This window comes from Bolinopsis microptera, chromosome 3 (genome assembly GCF_026151205.1).
Source record: "Bolinopsis microptera isolate Bmic1 chromosome 3, MBARI_Bmic_1.0, whole genome shotgun sequence".
In the NCBI taxonomy this organism is placed as follows: domain Eukaryota; kingdom Metazoa; phylum Ctenophora; class Tentaculata; order Lobata; family Bolinopsidae; genus Bolinopsis; species Bolinopsis microptera.
In genome coordinates this window covers 18,774,553-18,795,092 of record NC_087074.1, presented here as the reverse complement: position 1 = coordinate 18,795,092, position 20,540 = coordinate 18,774,553, and the positions used below count along the sequence as shown (strand labels likewise).

Below are 20,540 nucleotides of genomic sequence, written 5' to 3'. Positions count from 1 at the left end.
CTAAATTTATCGCAATCGGCACTCAAATTTCTCATAAATATCGGCGAATAGAATTACAAAACAATGCTAATACAATGCTAATGTAATGAAAACATTCAATATTATATATATTTCTATAAATATTTACCGATATTCTGATTCCTTTGGAGAATGATAATTCATCTACCGTAGCTCCAATGTAATCAACCAGAGTCTCCACTTCGAACAAGATCTCTGAAAATAGGTTATAAGTGAGAAATGAAATATTTAGAAGAATTTAAGCCAAATTTAGCAATTTTCTGGAGAGCATGTTTCGAGAGAGATCGGATAACTAGATTTTTTAAATTCGACAGTTAGAATTGTGAGGGATATATAAACATTTCTATCCAAGTTTTATACTTTTATCATTTATGTGTATCCAAGTTTTATGTCTGTCCAAGTTTTATACTTTTATGTCTGTCCAAGTTTTATGTAAATCTAAAACTTAAGTAGCCTGTACGTGATTTTGTGTATTCCTCACCAAGTGGGATGTGGTGGGAAACAGTGAGATCTATAGTGTTTGGACTCAAATGATTACATAAAAGTTTACAAGAAAACAATTAACTTTGTGACATGTATTTCTCATCACAATAGAAACACTACTAATTGGTTAGACGCAGACCGCATGCAAGCAGACAGTTCACTTCTGCACTTCTGCAGTTCTGCACGCTAATTGGAACAGCACTAAGTAGACAGCACTAATTGGGACAGCACTAATTGCTCTTTATCCTGTAGCTGTCCTCAGAAGCCCACAACTGCGAACTGCAAATACAAAATACATTCCGTGCTAAATATACGATACATTCCGTATATTTAAATTACATTTACACATAATAATTAATATACTTACACAATACACATAGATTAACTATACACATAGACTAACCAATTACTATACACATTTATTTACGACCTAAATTTACCGAGAAGAAATATAACCTTTAACTAAGGATTTAAAACTTACTGTCATTGGTGATTTGAGCGAAAGCAAGAACACTCTTCAGCGCAGAAGTCAGCATCCTCTGCTGCGGATTACGACTGTTATCCAAGTTCTTATTCTTGTTTTCTGAGTACCTCTTCAACCCGCCAGGTTTCAACTTCTCACCGTCGGGCGGTGTTGAGAGCCTCTTTTGGGCGGAGGTCTGTTTACTGACAGGCACACTAAGCGAGGTGGTGTCCAGGATACGATTGTGGTGTCTTTTGGGGACTTTTGGAGTTCGTTTGTTGGATTTACCACCACTCCGAGTTGGGGTGACAGGGGGATTGTTGGGAGCGACGTAGCATTGTGTACCCGATCTAACTATTTTGATACTTCGTTCGGCTGTTTTAGGATGCTCAACAACCGGCTCGGGGACAAGTACCGGCTTGACTGGTTCTATAATAACATCAGATTCTATATCTGAGAAATGGGTGGGGATCCGGTTTCGGTTCATAGTAAATCTGTCCTTGATTCTACTTTTCCTGGAGCTGTCGGACGCGTAGCTCTCTCCATCAGACGAGAACACCGACCTTGCACGTTCGTCTGAGGAGGCACCATTATCGGAAAACCCGAGGGAGCTTTTCCGATCCCTGACTTGCAAATTGAGTTTGGATTTACTTGTAACATCTAGGTAGGTTGAGGTTTTTGACCTCATTGAGAGTTGTTTTCTGGGTACTTTTGATTCAGTTGATGACTCCATATCTGAAGCTGATGCGGACGAGAGATTTCTCGATCTTGTTTTCTTCTTCCGGAAGGATTTCTGTCTCTTGAAAGAGCTCTGACGTGATAGAGACTGCTGGGGTTTAGGAGTCTCTGAATCGCTGGACAGAATATCTTTAGGTACTTGTAGAGTATTCTTAGGGTGCTTCTCCGCAGGTGGTTTAATATCCCGGTCTGAGAATACATCTGAGTCTGAGAACATCCCCTCTTCTTTTGTAGGATCCTTTTTATCAGTATCCAGTATAGTATCTATGATTGATTTACAGTCTGCCAAGTGCTCTAAAGTTGTCTCAATACTCCCTCTTCTTGCCCCTTTTGACCTCGACCTTGGTTCGTCGGGTTTTGGTGGGTTTATGACGATGTCTTTTGTCACAGAATCTCTTGCAGAGAGGTATTCGAATGAAGAATCACGGTCAAGTGGAGTTCGTGAAACTGGCCGCTTTATAAGTGCACGCATACGATCTTTAGTTGTAGTAATCTTAGGACTATTGGGTGGAATGGGTTCTTCTGGTATCTTGGATTCAGATTGTTCATTGCTAATACGGCGTTCATACAGCAACTTATTGACCACTGAGTCTCTGTTACTTTTCTTGTGATTCACGGACTTGACCTCCGAGTAGACTTCTAGGAGCACGTGACCCATTGCACAGATCAGCGAGCTCAGTGCATCACTATCCTTTACTCCAACAAGCAATTCTGTTAACTTCATACAGGAAGCAGGAAGTCCAGAGTCGCAAGCGGCAGACTTCCTCCGGTTGATTTCTTCTGTGTTTGAAGCAGTCATGTTTATTGAGTCAGATTTCTTGATTTCATCAAGTGTAGGATTCCTTCTATTTCTCATGTAGGGAGGATTGTGGGTGAATTGAACGATCAATAAATACTCAAGACTCGCACATTACGAGTAACATAAGGTTACGAGTAAAAAAACGTGACAAATAAAAACTGCGTCGCGAAAGAAAAGATGATGATCTAAGAAATCGGGTACTCTAAATCTCATTAACAATTATACCGTATGAATATACACATACACCTCTGTGATTCCTCTGAATATTATGCCAGATCATTTTCCTGGTGAGGCCTGCAGATTAGGATACCTTAACTATCTGAGGTAAAACACTGGGCCAGAGTTAGTGGCTTGTACTATAATACCATATTGCACTAGTCGTTATTATATTCACACCTATTATATTACAGATATCATCTCTCGATATGAGAAGGACAGATCGACCAGGAAATGTTTTAAAGGGAGTCAGAAAAGATTAGGTTAGGTGTGTAAAACTAAGGGTATTGGAAACAACTCAGTCAACCCTGAGAATCATTCTACTGCCTAGATATACGACCAACATTGTTTCAATACAATTATAAATAAGTTTGACAAGACAAAGATGATAGTTTTAATTAAATTGAAATGCTTAATGCGATCAAAATGTAGAATGAAAGGCCTTGAGTAGTAAAAGTCACGTTTGAGAATCTTTGGATGACTTTGAGGAATCAGATATCTGAATCTGCTCAATACTAAAAGAAACAAGGCAACATAGAATCCACAGCCATAACAAATTAACAATTGGTCGTGAGTTCCATGAAACGCGAACAAAATAAAATAACCAGATGTCAACAATCTGAGTACAAATCGCTGGAACACCACTTACTCACTTATGACACTGAGCTCAGGCCAAAGGAAAAGAAAACAGTTCGCCAAAAGAAATGGTAAGATGCCCGCGAATGAGGTGGGTAGTGTACAGCAATAAGACCTTTTTGGGGCAAGTGCGACACATTAGTACGAACACAAGCATCAGCTACAGAGTGCAGTATTTCAAATCAGCCCCTTTTTAAAATAGCAGGTTCAGTATCAGTCCTTGGATTGACCTCGTTCATTGTGGTCGAAATAACGAAGAACAATACCCTATACCGGAAGAGATAGTGCGAGTGCATCTTAACAATACTGTTGCACAATGGTCATCAGCGGTGAACGATAAATGGTGATGGGAGCCTTTCAGAGCAAAGAACTATCAACAACTGTACCATCTATAAACCGGCAAAATTGTGATGACTTGGAGTCGAGCTGCTTTATCAAAAATCAAATACAGCCAGGAGGGTTTGGACTATATATGGACCACGATCGCAATAGCATACTAGGGGAGAGGTTTACCAATCAAATTCATTTCCACGCATCAAAAGAAATACAGCAAACCCGCACCTCAAAATCTATTGATCACAAAGGCAATAGATTATGTTATGTATCAATCAAAAAGAGTCCCTTGAGTAGGTTATATATGTTATAATTTATGTAAGTTATATAAGTTATAATTTACAGCAACAAAAGAAAACTGCTCCAATGCGAAAACACACAAAAATATTCACAACGTGACTTCAATGTAAATAACGTGACTTAATGGACACACAGCGAAGCAGCATTGGTGTTTTTAATGTTAACCCCCACTCTATAATCAGGTGGTATAACACATTGAATACCTGTACATCAGATCCAACAATCAAGGTGCGTTAAAGAGAACTTTTATATAGTAGAGCAGTAAATACAGTTGTAGTTTTTAGAGAGTTAAAGCCCCGCCAACGTCACCACCCACCCATATATCAAGTCTTTAAATAGACAATTATACAAGGACTGATTATCGTTCTTTCGAACATCAGAACTTGAAAATTATAAATCTTTGAAGAAAACACCCCTTTAACTTTGTTCGTAAGCTAATTTCAAGCATCTAACTAAACCAGGATAACTGTACCAACACTAGATCATGATTCATGATAATGATGGGTGCGAGGAATCTACATCACAATTGTGAGAGTCAGGACACGTGACCCGAGGATCCAGGGGGTGAGGCCCCTGTAATTACCAGTCACCACATGGCACTGCACCTGCACCCTCAATACCACTGTTTTTATGGTGGGTACACCGAAGAGAAAAATACGAGAAGGAGAGAGAAAACATGTATCATACAGACGATAAATGGAACGGTCACGGGTCACCAATCACAGACAGTTTAGAAAATAGTGGACCACATGAAGCAGGACGAGAAGGTTGCGAAATGTTGGAGGAAGGACATGATGCATACCAGATCATTGTTTTGGCCTCAGTGGTATCAAAGTATCAAGAACACCAGATCGTTGTTTCGGGCCCTAGACTGTAGGATCAAGCCACCGGCCGTTAATTAACAGAGACTAAAATCGCCTGACAGAGAGTTTCGATTATACGTCACAAGTAGTCCGTACTATAGTATATAATGGAACTCCACCATCCTCAGAGGGCAGCGGGAATCGGGTGCTGCTCGCTTTAAGTGAAATTAAGCAACTATAAGTTGAAAACTCGACAGCGAATAAAACCCCTGAATCAATTACACAACATCACACAAACAGCTGTACAACACGTTCATTATACTAGCAGGAACCCGTATAACCCTAAATTGGTGTCAAGACTCAAGAGACTAAAATAACTATTACCTATTTAATTCGCGTTTTTGACACCACTTGGGGGTGCAAATTTTGGGCTCTAAAACTCCTATTCCTTGGCCAATTTTTTATTTTTTCATGCTGATTTGGAGGCCATTAAAGCATTTGACCCAGTCAAAAAAGTTTCAATTGTATATCTTTTACGGTTTTTGCGGAAAGTCGCATTAAAGTTGATGCCGTGGTGTCAGTAAAATGGTACGGATAAACACATCCATATAATATATCGTCTCGCTTTATATATAGTAAGATTGACGAGCGTGAAAACAAAGAAGCAGTAAACTATAACCGATTAAATGAATCAGGGGACAGGGGCCTAGGTAGAGGACCTGTGTAGAGGACCTGGGTAGAGGACCTGGTAGTAGGTGGGAAGAGGAAGGGTACCGGACAACTTGATTACTTGGGCAAAACAACTTCATTACAAATTATAATTTCATTATCAGGCCTCATCAATATATTTTGTAATAAACTTAACTGCAGCGCATGTAAATTGTAAACTGTCTTTCTTATGGATAAGCAGGATTTACACTATGAATATTGGATATTATCACTATATTATATGGTAATGAATTATGATTACTATAATCAGTAGTCAATGACTAGACGGGGTTATAGCAATGAAAAACATTACGGGTTTTTATTGTTTATCTCGTCTCCTAATAAATTGTCTTGAATTTAATGAATAACCCGTTAACTTGAATAAAATTCAGTGTTTTATACGTATTTATACGTTTATAAACGTTAAATGAATTGGGAGAATATGAAATTATACGAAAAGTCAGCTAGCAATAAAGAAGACGGCCAGTGCAAGTAATTTCATTGATTTAGAATCTAGATTTTTAGGGACTAAAACGAAAATGATTTACTTGAACTGGTTGTCAGATCTCCTGTTACATTCAGGTGCACTCTCAAAACTAATCATTGCTATTCTCCATCTCCAGTCTTTAAAGCAATAAAAATAGGAAAATACACAAAATGCACACAACGGTTCATTCACACTAAGAAAACCGGCTGAGCCAGAAGATAAAATGTGTGAGCTTTAAACATTGTAGAGAAAGGGACCCGCATTGAAGTGACGACAAGAAATTATATTTAATCTAGTGAATAAACTCCGGCTAATGAACTGCTAATTTTTACAGTTAAGTATATTCACACCACTCAATATTCGGGAGAGATCAAATTAATATTTCTATAAATATTCACACAAATACAACATTCTAAAAGCTTCTTTTCAAAACATATGATTTAAAGCTAAGCAAAAAATACGCAACAAACTCACAACATTTTCTCATTTGATTATGATTGTAATGTTAATGATTTACACATCGCTAAGTACTGAATATTCAACTTATCACATTAAATACCACATAAGCCATCTAGGAGCACCAATCTCGGAGCACCAAGCTCTCTGGACAATGGATATAACCTAGTGATATGTCACGTGACCGAGCATTATTTTCATATTTTATTATTATGCTCAATCCCCAGTAATATGCTTAGGGCAAGACACCTAGTCTATAAGATAAACCATCAGATTAGTTTATCCTCGAACAAAAGCAGCTATCCTTGGACAAAAACCTACTAGTATCCTTACGATATCAAACAAGTCAAAGTAGCCAAAATTAGGTCAAATATGGCACATACCCCGCCAATCACTGCTAAGAAGGTGGGAAGGTTCACAACCCTAATTCCAGGGAAATGTTCTGTTATTAAAATTAACACCTCTATTTTCCGAATTCTTGCAGAAATCCGGAAATTAGATGGAAATAGATTTTAGTGTTACAGTGAGCTAGTCATTATATTTGCAATCGCAGTGATATAATTAACTTAACGGAAAAAAGAAAAGAATTGGGAGTACCTTGTTTAAGATGGAATCAATATCATGAATATAATGTTTCAGAGAAATATAATGTTTCAGAGAAAATATAATGTTTCAGCGAAAAACTAGAAAAAACCCCCAAAAAACTCCTCCGCAATTTGCAGTAATCCGATAGAAACAAAACAAAACTATGTTCGACATAGAATGAGCAGTTCAGAAGAAGCAGCTATAAACTAATCAGGCACTATAACACAATAACTATAACTAATAACATTGAATATCGCATACAAAGAGTCACGCACTGATGCAGGCGGAAGTGAAATGATTGGAAAGGTCTCAGATCCTTGATCCGCCTGTAACTGGCTGGTGTGTGCTGGGTACGTGAGATCACTGGAGGACGACAGCGATTTAATTTAATGAAGACTACCAGGAAGATTACCAGGAAGATTACCAGGAAGATTACCAGGAAGATTACCAGGAATATTACCAGGAATATTACCAGGAATATTACCAGGAATATTACCAGGAAGATTACCAGGAATATTACCAGGAATATTACCAGGAAGATTACCAGGAAGATTACCAGGAATATTACCAGGAATATTACTATACCAGGAAGATTACCAGGAATATTACCAGGAATATTACCAGGAAGATTACCAGGAAGATTACCAGGAATATTACCAGGAATATTACCAGGAAGATTACCAGGAAGATAACCAGGAAGATTACCAGGAAGATAACCAGGAAGATTACCAGGAATTCCTGTCTAATCTGGCGCAGAAGTATATAGTTTCTATAAAAAACTATATTACATATAAAAAATAGAAACTATTGAAGGGATCCGTTTCTAAGAGGATTCGAGTCTACAAGGGATCCGTTTATATTAATTTTCTGTAGATATTTATTTAATTTGATAACTGACAAAAATAGTGCCGGCACTATTATCAGTTTGATAAATTATTATCATAACATTTCTTAAGCCCCTCTTCATCTTATGAATATGAGTACTGATTCTAGGCATTGTTAACTGTTATGCAAATAATCCTTAAATCTGTTTCGACTATATCTTAATTATAATTCGAAAGATTATCTTTGTCTGCCTGTGCCCTGTATATATGTACGACCGCCCACGATGCGATATAAACTGACCAAAGAATACTATTAGCTTCCTCCCTGTGACCACGGGCTTTCTACTTTCTAGTCTATACTATAATTCTGAAGATTATTTCTGTTTGTACGACCGCCCACGTGCAAATTAGATGAGAAATATAAAGTTAGGTAAAAAATCAAAAGGTTGCATAGCAATGGTGTTTGAATGAGCACGTGCAATGATTGTTGGACGGAATTTTGATCGGTTTTGTGGTAATTACGTTGTGTTTAGAGTGTCGAATGTCGATTGCATTATAACCGGCAGTATCTTCAGTTAGGATGGATATTTTTTGATACGATTAAAACTTTTCTCAAAGAATACTACTAGCTTCCTCCCTGTTATCTCGGGCTTTTTAGTATTTCGACTAGATATATTATATAATATCGATGTTCATTTTGAATTATTATAACATTCAACCCACGCCGTATACTCGATATACTTACATAATTGGACCACACAAACGGATGTACAGAAAAATACGCACAGACTTATTACACTTACAATTAACTAATTTAATGAAATATGGTCATTACAAGATTGATTTGGTGGAATCAGGGGGGTTTACCTGTTGGTTTCTTCAGGCAGCTGCTGGCTAATGCGTAGATATGATCTTCCGTCTGCAATACATTTTTAATAAGAAAGAAGCAGCCAAGACACATTTCAAAACGGACCAAACGACAAAGTAAGTAAATCTAGGTTGTGTAGTGTGCAACGTAGAGATCTTGATAGTATATTTCACGACTGTACGTGTTGTATTGATAATATAACAATGATTGACATTAGTACATTCGGTGAATGAGACTACACGGAGCTCTTCACAATCGACCGATTGTGAAAACATTACATCATATTATAGCTTTATAGCCGTGAGAGTCGTGGGAATTGTTTTAAATAACCGTTTATTGTTTGTACCTCCTCAATGTTACTTGAAGTCACAATGTTGCTATCTGAATCATCCACCAACGGGCCGATCTGATCGCAGTTCGTTGCACTGTAATGACCGGCGTTTGTTGTACTATAATCCGATGGTGGTTGTGCCCTGTTCTCTGTTGGCCCAGGGTCGGGGGATCGGGAACTCAATAAACCAGACGGGTCAACATTCATGTAGATACTGTAGGGTAAGTAGGATAAGTGTGTAGAATAAGTGTGTAGGATAAGTGTGTAGGATGTGTAGGATAAGTGGCATTATAATGAAAGTCGTTATCCGTTAAAAATGATTGATCATAGAACATAATATCATATTACGTAATCATGTTCATTAAATGTAATTACCTAATTATATAATTACCTCTCAGGTTCTTGATAATCTTCATCATTCCACTCATCATCAACCACCTCCCCACCCGGCGCCTGGTAGATAATCTCAGGCTGATCAGCTTGTTCGTCTGACTCCAACTCCATACTCTTCTCTCCAACTTTCTGTAGCTGCTCCGTGGTTGGAAACAAGTTTAGGAGTTGTGCGTTGTTCAGGTTGAGCTCTGCTGCAGGTGATTTAGGAGGATTCTGTCCGTTAGTATTGTTGGTAGAGTAATGTGACATATTATCCGGAGTAGTATTTGACTGGGTAGAATAAACTGCCAGATTAGTAGGAGGAGGTGGGGAGGAGAGGATCTCAGTCAGATCAGCGAGGAAGTCTATCCTAGGTTTGGGGTTGGGTCGAGGTGGAGTATCAAGACATATCAGATTATCTTCAACAACAGCCTTCACTTGTGCAGGGAGGTGTCCTGGCTTCACAGCAGGTCTGGTAGTGTTAGGAGGTCTGGTATTGAGCATGTTGTTCATGTTCATTTTCTTTGGGGTATTAGAGGCTCGAGCTTGGAACTGTTCCCGTTCTGAATCATGACGTTTCCTCTCTTTTTCCACCAGTTGTTTTAACCTGCCACGCTGCTCGTCCACCGCTTCACTGGCTAACATCTGGGCAACAGCTGCTTCCTTTAGGTTCTTGTTTGCTTCGTCCGATTTTTCAGAGAGGAATTCATTGAATTTGACCGATTGGAGCCGGATTCGTTCAAAGGAGTCGAGTTCGGGGTCTTTTTCTTCGCTCTTCTTTAATGACAGCTCAATCCTGAAATTTAGACATTAATTATTCTCTTGATAAATTCTTGTCCATAATTATGTTCCATCTTGAAATAACGCTATTTGGAAAACATCTACGATCTTTGATAGATTTTAATTAGATCGAGGTTTGAAAGTTAAAAAAAAACTAAACTCAATAAAAAATTTGTTTCCTACTTCTTAATCTCCTCATTGCGTTTCTGTGTCTCCTCCACCTGGCGCTGTTTCTCCGCCTCCCTCTGGGTACGCTCCACCTCCTCCTGCTGCTCCTTACACCACAGCAGTTCCCGGAGTAGGTTCTCTTTACCCTCCAGCTCCTTCTCCTTCTCCAATACTCGCTCTTGGACGTCCTGACAAATGACAATTAAGTATTTCATTTAGGATACCTAGCAGATTATTATTATAGTATTATTGAGTGGACTATTACTTTCTACAGACGTCAGACACTGTAATCATTGGTCACCTATGTTCACACGGTGAGAATAAACAGTGGGTTTTTGACATGACAATTAGCGAAATGAACAGGTAGGTCAGGACTGTTTTCAGTCCTCCACTCATGTTCTCCGGATTCCGGAAACATGATTATCTTACCGTGAAACCAGTCTGAAGCAGCTCAATCTGACTCTGATACTGGTTAGTTTTACTGACTATGCCAGATCGGGTAGACTGCAGAGATATCACACTTTGTTTTCCCTTTTCTTGTTCTTCCAAGATACTGATCATCATTTCATCTGGTGGAAGGAGAATGGAATGTTACTTGCAAATTCTGAATAGGTAGGGAGAACTGGTAGGTAAGGTATACAGCATACCGAACAGTAAATACTGAACTGTTGACGGTATCGATTATACAATTTAACAATCGAGAAATATTTTCCATGATCTTGTTATGAAGTTGCACAATAATGTATATTATGTTTTATAGTAAAATAGTTTTATGAAAATGACGAGTGGCGGAAGACAATGCACTCATTTACTTTGAACATGTAACAGATCTTAAACATTTTACTTCGAGGTACAGTAATGATAACATTACAGCTGATAACATTTAAATGATAATTACAGCTGATAACATTTAAACTATAAGTGCTCAACCCTAAGTGCTAGGCTGTCTAAGGACATTATATGACAAGCTATATGAGATAACGACTAATGAGCTACTGATCTTACAAATAGCTTAAATTCCTGCGAGTCAATGAAATTAAGATGTAACATTTGTTATATGATCCATATCTCAAAGGTATGAAACGAAGGAAGAGGAAGAAATAGTGCACTGACCAGGATTGCGTCTCGCACGGAGTTGCTGGGATAGTCTTAGTTTATCATTAGTTACAGTTGCGAGCTCGTGCTGAGACGATTGCACTGCCATACGAGCTGAACCAACCTGTCGTGATCAATTAATTAATAAATTATTTAATCAATTATTAATAATTAATGAATCAATTAAATAATTTATAGTCGTCTAGGACCTTATTCTGGCCGAAATGTAACGAGAAATAAAGTTCCCAACCTCCTTTAGTATCTCCTGCCTATGTCGGTTCAGCTTCTCGATATCCTGGTAGATGTTAGATTTCTCCTCAACAAAAGCGTTCAACGTAGCTTTAGCTTTGTCGCGTCTCCCCATCTGGCACATTCTTAGTGTCACACTTTACATTACATTTATTACATTTCTACTGCGTTTGATTAATGAGGACTACTCAATACTCGACTGTGAAAGTTGTACTAGAGCCTACACGGAGAGATTAGATGTGTGCACTGTGTGTGTGTGTGTGTGTGTGTGGAATGTGGTGGAAGTTTATGTGGTATCTCACACACGTGTAGATGTCTGAGTTATAAATACCTCATCAAGTTTACAGAGGGGGGGGTCCAAGGGGAACTTTGGGGAGTTTTGGGGAACTTTTTTTTGGGGAACTTCAGGAAACCTGGGGGACTTTCCCAAAGTTCCCCAAAAAATTATCAATGAAACAAATAATTTTGGGGAATTTTGGGGAACTTTTTTTTGGGGAACTTCAGAAAGTTCCCCAAAATTCCCCAAAATTCCCCAAAATTCCCCAAAGTTCCCCAAAAAAATTATCATGCCAAAAAAATTATCATGCTGCAAGTATCAACAAGTAAGTTAAGATTATACTTTATAATAACATACATGTTAACATTAATGGGTATTAATGTATATTAGAGAAATTTTGAATAATTTTGAATAATTTTGAATAATTTTGAATAATTTTGAATAATTTTGAATAATTTTGAATAATTTTGAATAATTTTGAATAATTTTGGGGAATTTTGGGGAACTTTGGGGAGTTTTGGGGAACTGTTTTTTGGGGAACTTCAGAAATCTTGGGGGACTTTACCAAAGTTCCCCAAAGTTCCCCTTGGACCCCCCCCCCCCCTACAGATTATAACTGTGTTATAATGTATTTTTTATAATATCTATACTAATAATCTCAAGATGTGTGTGTTCGCGTGTAATTTCCGAACGGCTGAATCAAGAAAACGGTAAGAGATATGGGACTGGTTTTTCCCGGTATAGTCCCAACAAAACTCTGACGAAGCCAAATGAATAAGGTTTTTCAAATTGGTCGGTGGTAAGTGGTTTAATTGATCATTTTGTGACCCAAATGTGATACTATAAAGTGTCTCAGTACTCTCCCTCTCTCGCTCTCTCTCTCCCCTCATAACAGATTTGCTATATAATTAGGTAATTTGGCAGGGGACCTCAAGATTGTCCAAGTATTACTTGCTTCGCGCGCGAAAAGAGGTATACAACGTATGTCAAAGTATTACTATAAGATACGTGAGGGGCGCTCAGAATTAAATTGCGGTGTGTTTGGACAGAGCGAGTTCATACTTTCGCACCGTTTTAAATACGAATACGAAAATGTAATGCGTGTTTTCGAATATAAGAATATAATAGGCGGGTTTATACTTTTGAATTTCAACTGCGATAGTCAAGTCCCGGCCGTAGGCACAGGTTACACTAGTATGTATAATGTATAGTATAATATAATGTTGTGTAAAGTATGTAATGTATATAATGTTGTGTATTGAGCATTTCGTAGGCTTGCAATTCATTCTACAAGCCTTTACGCTATAATCTACACGCATTATATACATTAAACAGTATACATTATGTAAAGAAATTGACTACAGCTATTCAATACGGAGTCGGATATAATACAATAAAATCTACGGAATAGAACTGATAAATACAACCTCCAGGCCATAATTTCTATTCATTTTTATTTGTTATTCAGAATAAATCTTATTTCTTATCAGCAATCGAACATGCCTCTACCTAAAGTAAATAGTCTGAGACTTAACAACCGGAGTTCATAATATAAATCCAAGTCTAAAACTCAAAGTTAAAGGTATGTCGAACATGAAGGAGCAAATTAAAGGTGACCATAATACAAATTGTCACATTTCCTTATTTTCCTTTCCCGGCCCCTTGAGACTTGAGTGTTTATGTTAGGGACTAGGAAAAGTTCTTCGTGAAATTTAGCTAATAAAATTACCAGTCTTTAATTACCAGTGTTTAATGAACAGTGAACACTCGTTTGAAATTTTAAACGGATCAAGTATCACCGACCTACATGATGGTGGTAACAGCCGAGTAATTTAAGAATTTACTGTTTGAAATGATCTATTTTGGTAACGTGAGCCTCTGCTCAGTAATCAAACCCTTCTATTATAATAGTCGACAACTTAACACATTCCTGCAGTGTCTGATGAACACTGCTCATAGCTATAGGGGGGGGGGGGGGGGGGGCACAATGCACATAACGAGTTAGCGCTCGTAAACAATGTATTTCATGTATTTGCACAGCTGTTATTCAATGATTGATGGCAGTTTAAATTGAAACCTACACAATATGCCGTTTTGTAATATATAGATAATTACACATTTATGATTTAAGTAATCTTCAGCAATCAGTATTACACATTTACTTTCAAAAATCAGTATTCTAAAATAACAGAAAAAAAATTAAACAAGACATTAGAAAGTAAGGGATTACTAAATTTCAAATCAAGATATAAATTTATCTCACCATATCAGACAACTCCTTGTCAAGTAGAAACTTCCTGGTCCTAAGTCCTGTGGTTAGTTCCCTAAGTCTTGATAACTGCCCTTCTAGCTGCTGTTTTCGTGACTCAGCCCAGGTCTCCATCTTGTTACGGTACAGGGTCTGTTGTACCTGAAGTTGTGACGTTATTTTGTGACGTCATAATATAATATTGTGACGTCATGTTATCCATGTCCGGTGATGTGGCCTCGGTTATTGCCCAATTGCAGCCGTGTGTTGAGATTTGTAAATAAGGCAGTTTACTTTTAGTGGTAGTCAACGTGGCAGTACCGTAATGCTGTATGCCTCTTATAAATTCTTATAATACCTTCCGGGAATTATATCCACTAAAAGTCTCGGACACTGAGAGCTGATAATTTGCCGATATATCCCGCAAGGGAAGCCAAGGTATTATCAGCATAGACCTCAGACTGGCTGGCGGCAAGTTGTAAAACAAATAACACTGGCGTTCTATATATTAGACACTATATTGTATCATGCGCACGTATCGGATTACACTCCTTCCAATTCGGAACCGGAAAATATTATAATACATAATACCTCCGGTTCTTCGGGCCGCAAATTCCCTCCAGCAAGCTGTCGGGAATTATCAAGCGGAGCCCGAAGAGCCGAAGGCATTATTATATTATAACTTTATAACGCGTACATTTACAAATCTTACAGTAAAGATCACATTTCGGCTTGAGCCATTTAATATAGATAATTACATACATAGTACATACAATGTTAGGTTGAGTAAATAATCCCATCTCCCAGGGGAGATTCATTTAATTTTATAATTGTAGCTAAACAGTCTTAATCTAGATTATCTACATTCCTAGCAGAACTAAAAAGAAGCTTACACAACATTCGTATTTAAAATCAAGTCATATTATTCGTCATCTGTGTATAAAGCATCTTAATTAATATAAAGCGAGACGATATTATATATATAATATATATATTATATATTGTATCACAAACAAAGAGAAACACTCAAATTGGCGGGCAAACGATCCGTTTCATGATATTATGTAGAAAACAATACCAATCCTCAGTGCCCTATATCCGTACCATTTTACTGACACCACGGCATCAACTTTAACACGACTTTCCGCAAAAACCGTAAAAGATATACAACTTCAACTTTTTTGACTGGTTCAAATGCTTAAATGGTATGAAAAAAATACCCCATATATTAACCCAAATATTGCCCCAGATATTACCCCATATATTACCTCTACCCCAGATATTACCCCAGATATTACCCCAGATATTACCTCTACCCCAGATATTACCCCAGATATTACCTCTACCCCAGATATTACCCCAGATATTACCCCAGATATTACCTCTACCCCAGATATTACCCCAGATATTATCTCTACCCCAGATATTACCCCAGATATTATCTCTACCCCAGATATTACCCCAGATATTACCTTCACCCCAGATATTACCTCTACCCCAGATATTACCCCAGATATTACCTCTACCCCAGATATTACCCCAGATATTATCTCTACCCCAGATATTTCCCCAGATATTACCTTCACCCCAGATTTCACCCCAGATTTCACCCCAGACATTACCCCAGATATTACCCCAGATATTACCTCTTCCTCCTGTTGTCTCCTCTGAGCAGCCACTTCCAGACTCTTTGTCTTCTGTTTCTGAAACTCGAGCTGTCTCCGGGCTTGTAGCTCTGCTTTCTGTCTATCTAGTTCCTGAGCAGCTGCTACCATCGCTTCCTTGTCTTCCTGAGTTTACAGAAAAAGTGAGTACGTGACACAACGTTACACGTGACACAACGTTACACGTGACACAATGTTACACGTGACACAACGTTACACGTGACACAACGTTACACGAGACACATGAATCTGAGACATTGGTGGCTGGTTTCAATGTGGTTGGTAGGTTAATTTCACATTTGTAAGAAATCAGGCGTCTCCAATTATCGTAATGGAACATGTTCGATCACTTCGATAGTGGATAATTCGAAATACAAAGTTTACTTACGATCTCTTTCCTTTCCCGCTCTTTGATTTCGAGTCGTCTTCTCTCCAATTCTGCTTCACCCTTGTTGAAGTTTTCCTGCTTCTTTTTCTCGAGCGAAGCTGTGATAAACATGACAAGAATGAGTTACTCTTATACTTTCAGATGAGAAGTTTAAACTGCTGACACATCGCACATGATGTAATGATTTTAAAGGTCCCAGCTCAAATTACTGCAGTATAAAAAGCTCGAAATTTGGTTTTTAAATTACTTTTAATACAATTACACTAATCTACATTCGATAAAATTTCGACTTCACCGCGCAGTAATCACTAGTAGCATATTATAATATAACATACCTTTGGTAAAGATGGAGTCAGGTTTAGGGGGAGAAGCTGTCTGGTCTTTAAGGAGATAGTGACGGTATTGTGGAGGAACCAGGGCTGGAGTAAGAGACGGAGGTGGATCCTTCCTCTCTGTGCGCTCTCAACCTACACAAATGATCACTGGTTTTTACTTCGCTATCTTCCGAGCTTGTATTTCGGTTCATCGCAATTTGAAGGTTAAGTTATAGCTAACAACTTAACAGTCTAGAAGCCTAGTAGCTAACTAATCCTCGTATTAACTGTGTATAAAGTGGTATAAAGTGTGTATAAGTGTATAAGTGTGTATAAAGTGGTATTAATCACCACGAAGTTAAAATAACAGGATTGACAAACTAACCAGGTACATGGCAAGACAGAACTCGTCCGCCGAGAGGGACCCCGTATTGGTAATATCTGACAAGTTCCAGATCTGACTGAGTATTGGAGCAGACAGCCCTGTTTGCATGAACTCTCCTCTTACCAAAGATCCTGATAATGAAACCGAACGTAATTTAAAGTGAAACCGAGAGTAATATTTCATGATACTGATAGTAAATCTGGTAATATGAACACTGAAACTCAAGCAGTACTGTCATTATAAGTGATACGAAAACCACACCAAAGTATCAATTGTCCTCTTACATAAACCGCTCTATCTTCTAGATACCTATTAAACACCTCCCCTAGGACGTGAAAACAATGAACACACAGTGACCATGCCACAGGAACTCACCTACTACAGATCCCGTTCTGCGGTTGTCCAGTCTGTTAAAAAGAGAAAGGTACCGTTTCTTGGAGTTCAGATCAACTACCCACACCTCCGAGCTTATCGAGGCAGGTACAGAGGATAAGCTGCTTGCTCCAGCTTTCATAGGGGACATGTTCCTGCCTGCAAACAAACAAACTTTTATTATAAGTTTCAGAGTATATTATGATCAAGTTAATTTTTGAATAGTTTGTATTGTATGCAAATTGTCTTGATATTATCAATATATTGTCAATTGACAATTCAACTATCATGTTACTCATTTCAAGTAATAACATGATTTATCCGTTTAAAGAATCGCTGTTTCGCCAAACAGATAGAGCCAAATTAAGCCCTTGCCAGCCAACACTATATTAATTTACAACTAAATGCCAATACCTTGGTCGGAGGAGAAGGAGGACCAGTTAGCGGCAGCGGCTGAGAGTTTAGTCTTGCTTAAGGAGGCTGTGGACCATTGCTGGGGAGAATTAGCCATCGGTATGGCGTGCATACTGTTAGCTGCAGCAGAGTTAAGGCCCCTCTTGAAGTTTTTAATGAGACTGAGCGCTGTTGAGAATTCCTCGAGGGTGAGGAAACCATCCCTGTCTCTGTCAGATCTAGTCCTAGAGAGTTGGTTTTGTTTAATATGTATTTATATTCAGATACCTTAATATGATATTAAATGTAAGGAAACTAATTAATTTGAAAGGTTATCAAATATTGAATAGTTTTTGGAGAATATTTGATTCCTATACATCATAGCAAAATAAGAGGTACAGCAGTAAAACTTCAGTTAATATTTACCATATATCTTTTAAAGAGTGGGTAGGAAGATTTGATGTCAGCAGAAAAGCATGTGCAGCTTTTCCTGTGGATGGAAATTAAAATAATGAATAATATCTAATTAAGATTGAGTGATGTTCATTAATACAACAAAAATTATAACTTTAAATATTTAAATGGGACTTTTCAAATATGACTTGATGTACAAAGGAAGAGAAGGAGGATCAATCTTACAACGTACCACTAAGTTTTCCATTGACTGGCCCGAGGGAGTTAAACAGTTGTGCCACTTGTTGTTGATTCTGCATGTTTCTTTAAGAGAAGATAAAGCCTCATCGTCAAGCTACACAATGATTACATGCCCTGAATTACCATTTATCTTGATGGCTTACTTTTCATTTTTCTAAGGGATAATCTTTGTAATTGCTATTTCAAAATACATTATATTCAAAATTATTGTTAAACAATTTTAACCGAATATTAAAAATAAAAACAAATAAAAAGCACAAGTTGTACTCTAAATAACTTCAACTGTTCTAAGAATCATATATGATATGCAACTAGAAATGTTAAATTTCCAAACGTTTTGGGGAAGGGAAGAGGTACAGTAAATTGGGGTACGGTAAATCAGGATTTTACTATATAAGGCAATTAACAAATTATGATGGTAAAAATATGACTAAAAACCCCATTGACAATTCAATAAAAAGTCTCTAAGTTATGATCTCATTGAAAAATGTGAATGTGCAGGTAGAATTGCTCTGTGCAACAAGGTAACCAGGTTAAGGTTATTTCTACTGATGTAATACAAAGAAGAACTATCAATCAAATGCATCATATCTCACTGGCCTAATATCATAATTTAATGCTAATCATACCTAAAATATAAAATGCAATGCACTACTGCACTCAAGATACCTTCTGTGATAATCTGAAGACTGAAAATGCTGTGTGACCACAGAAATACACTAACCCATGTGAAAAGTAAAATGAAATGAATCATACATTTAAAAAAATTGTATTCACATATTTACTGATAAAGTGCTGCATAAAATTAGACTTCATTCACTTATTTACATGTTCTCAGCAGCTAAAGTTTGCCTACTTTCTGTACTAGTTCAGCAATGTTCTCAGCAGTTATTCTGCAGCAGCCCCCTACTATGTGTGCACCATTATCGATCCACTCCATGGCAGCATCAGCAAATTTCCAATTCTTAAATGCCAAATTTGTTTTCCAATGATCTGTTTCACCATCTTTCAATTCTCTGTTGAGGTAAGTTTCACCACTGTTTGGATAAACAACAATAAGCTTATCTTCTGCATTGCATTCTTTAAGTATTTGTTTTATTTTCCCAATGATAGGTGTAACGAGATGAGGCTGGGAGCAGTTAATACCAACACCAGTTACCTGAGGACACTTAGCCAGCAGCTCAATACAAGACGTCACACTGCCACCTGTATCCACTGTTTCTTCATCGAGACAAGTCAATGTAACCCATGTAGACATTGCAGTTTCAGTTAGCAGATCAGCCTTAGCTTTCAGAACATCACAAATAACTTGTACTTCTAACAAATCACCCACAGTTTCAAAGGCCAAAACAGCGACACCGCACACAGCACCATGATGCAAAATATCATCAGCCAACCTGGCATTAAAGTAAGATTGGATATATGAAGCTTCAAAGCCATAACCTTCAACCCTTAAACAATCAGCGCCATCATCATGTTCTCTGTTTGAATTTTCAGCTCTAAAGTTGATTGTTGTAGCAACAGTACCAACAGACATGGCCAATAGTGGTCTGGGAAAATCAACACTTTTCGATGTCCTTGCCATAAACTCATCAATAGCTTCTTTAGCTACATTTATATTTTCAAGGACCCACTGACTTTTCATGTAATTTTGACTACCGCCATCCAATTCTGAATCATATGTATTCGTTGTAAGAATATCAACTCCACTTTCTAAAAACATTGTGTGTACTTTCTTTACACTGTCACGAATATACACTTCATTCAACCTGCGCGGTGCACTCCAAGAATCATACTCATTCAAACCCAAGTTATTCATTGAAGTCCCCATACCTCCATCAAGAATCAAGCAAGGAGCCTTCTGTTGATTTATTAACCGTGCTCCTAATGCAGAAACAAACCTCCCTTTCATTATCTGCAATGTTTCTTACTACAAGAAAAGACAATTTTAATATGAAATTGAATGACATTTACTTACTATTATATGAATTTAAGTGCAATACTTGGTTATATCATGGTAGTCCCAGAAGCTCCTATTGAATGCAAATGTATGGAATAAAAAAATTATTCGAACAACATATACAAATAAATTCAGCAATGGTAATTGTCTAACTATAAGGTTAAACACCTAAA

The 20,540-nt window shown here is 37.7% G+C and overlaps 3 protein-coding genes across 4 annotated transcripts in view; all 3 read right to left on the bottom strand.

Moving 5' to 3' along the window:
- LOC134812739 (intersectin-1-like) overlaps window positions 1-16,469 on the bottom strand; it is a 59,502-nt gene extending 43,033 nt beyond the window's left edge. The window contains exons 1-11 of one of the 2 annotated variants that reach the window (XM_063820282.1): window positions 16,290-16,469; window positions 15,884-16,027; window positions 14,253-14,399; window positions 11,714-11,827; window positions 11,482-11,587; window positions 10,798-10,937; window positions 10,384-10,556; window positions 9,440-10,216; window positions 9,064-9,262; window positions 8,717-8,768; window positions 128-213 (exon numbers count right to left, since the gene is read on the bottom strand). In XM_063820282.1, coding sequence (XP_063676352.1) covers window positions 128-213; window positions 8,717-8,768; window positions 9,064-9,262; window positions 9,440-10,216; window positions 10,384-10,556; window positions 10,798-10,937; window positions 11,482-11,587; window positions 11,714-11,827; window positions 14,253-14,399; window positions 15,884-16,027; window positions 16,290-16,400 — 2,049 coding nt within the window. In that variant the 5' untranslated portion in view covers window positions 16,401-16,469. Of the gene's footprint in view, window positions 1-127; window positions 214-982; window positions 2,675-8,716; window positions 8,769-9,063; window positions 9,263-9,439; window positions 10,217-10,383; window positions 10,557-10,797; window positions 10,938-11,481; window positions 11,588-11,713; window positions 11,828-14,252; window positions 14,400-15,883; window positions 16,028-16,289 lie in introns of those variants that run through there. The other variant, XM_063820283.1, reaches the window with a different exon arrangement.
- Window positions 16,470-16,509: 40 nt separating this feature from the next.
- Window positions 16,510-18,561, bottom strand: LOC134812748 (intersectin-1-like). Its single transcript, XM_063820312.1, has 6 exons — window positions 18,400-18,561; window positions 18,180-18,243; window positions 17,775-17,998; window positions 17,364-17,519; window positions 16,989-17,119; window positions 16,510-16,756 (listed from the first exon to the last, which is right to left on the bottom strand). Exons 1-6 carry the CDS (start codon window positions 18,464-18,466, stop codon window positions 16,598-16,600), a joined length of 801 nt encoding a protein of 266 aa, XP_063676382.1. The 5' UTR covers window positions 18,467-18,561; the 3' UTR covers window positions 16,510-16,597.
- Window positions 18,562-18,676: 115 nt separating this feature from the next.
- On the bottom strand, window positions 18,677-20,340 carry LOC134812746 (uncharacterized). The gene has a single exon (XM_063820310.1). It carries the CDS (start codon window positions 20,317-20,319, stop codon window positions 19,249-19,251), a length of 1,071 nt encoding a protein of 356 aa, XP_063676380.1. The 5' UTR covers window positions 20,320-20,340; the 3' UTR covers window positions 18,677-19,248.
- Between the last annotated feature and the right edge of the window lie 200 nt (window positions 20,341-20,540).

Excerpts from the sequence above, each read along its gene's own strand:
- LOC134812748 (XM_063820312.1), bottom strand. The coding sequence starts at position 18,466 with ATGCAGAATCAACAACAAGTGGCACAACTGTTTAACTCCCTCGGGCCA. Across the intron at positions 18,244-18,399 it reads AGTCAATGGAAAACTTAGTG|GAAAAGCTGCACATGCTTTT; the intron begins GTACGTTGTAAG and ends TTCCATCCACAG. Across the intron at positions 17,120-17,363 it reads CAGAACGGGATCTGTAGTAG|GATCTTTGGTAAGAGGAGAG; the intron begins GTGAGTTCCTGT and ends TTTCATTATCAG.
- LOC134812746 (XM_063820310.1), bottom strand. The coding sequence starts at position 20,319 with ATGAAAGGGAGGTTTGTTTCTGCATTAGGAGCACGGTTAATAAATCAA.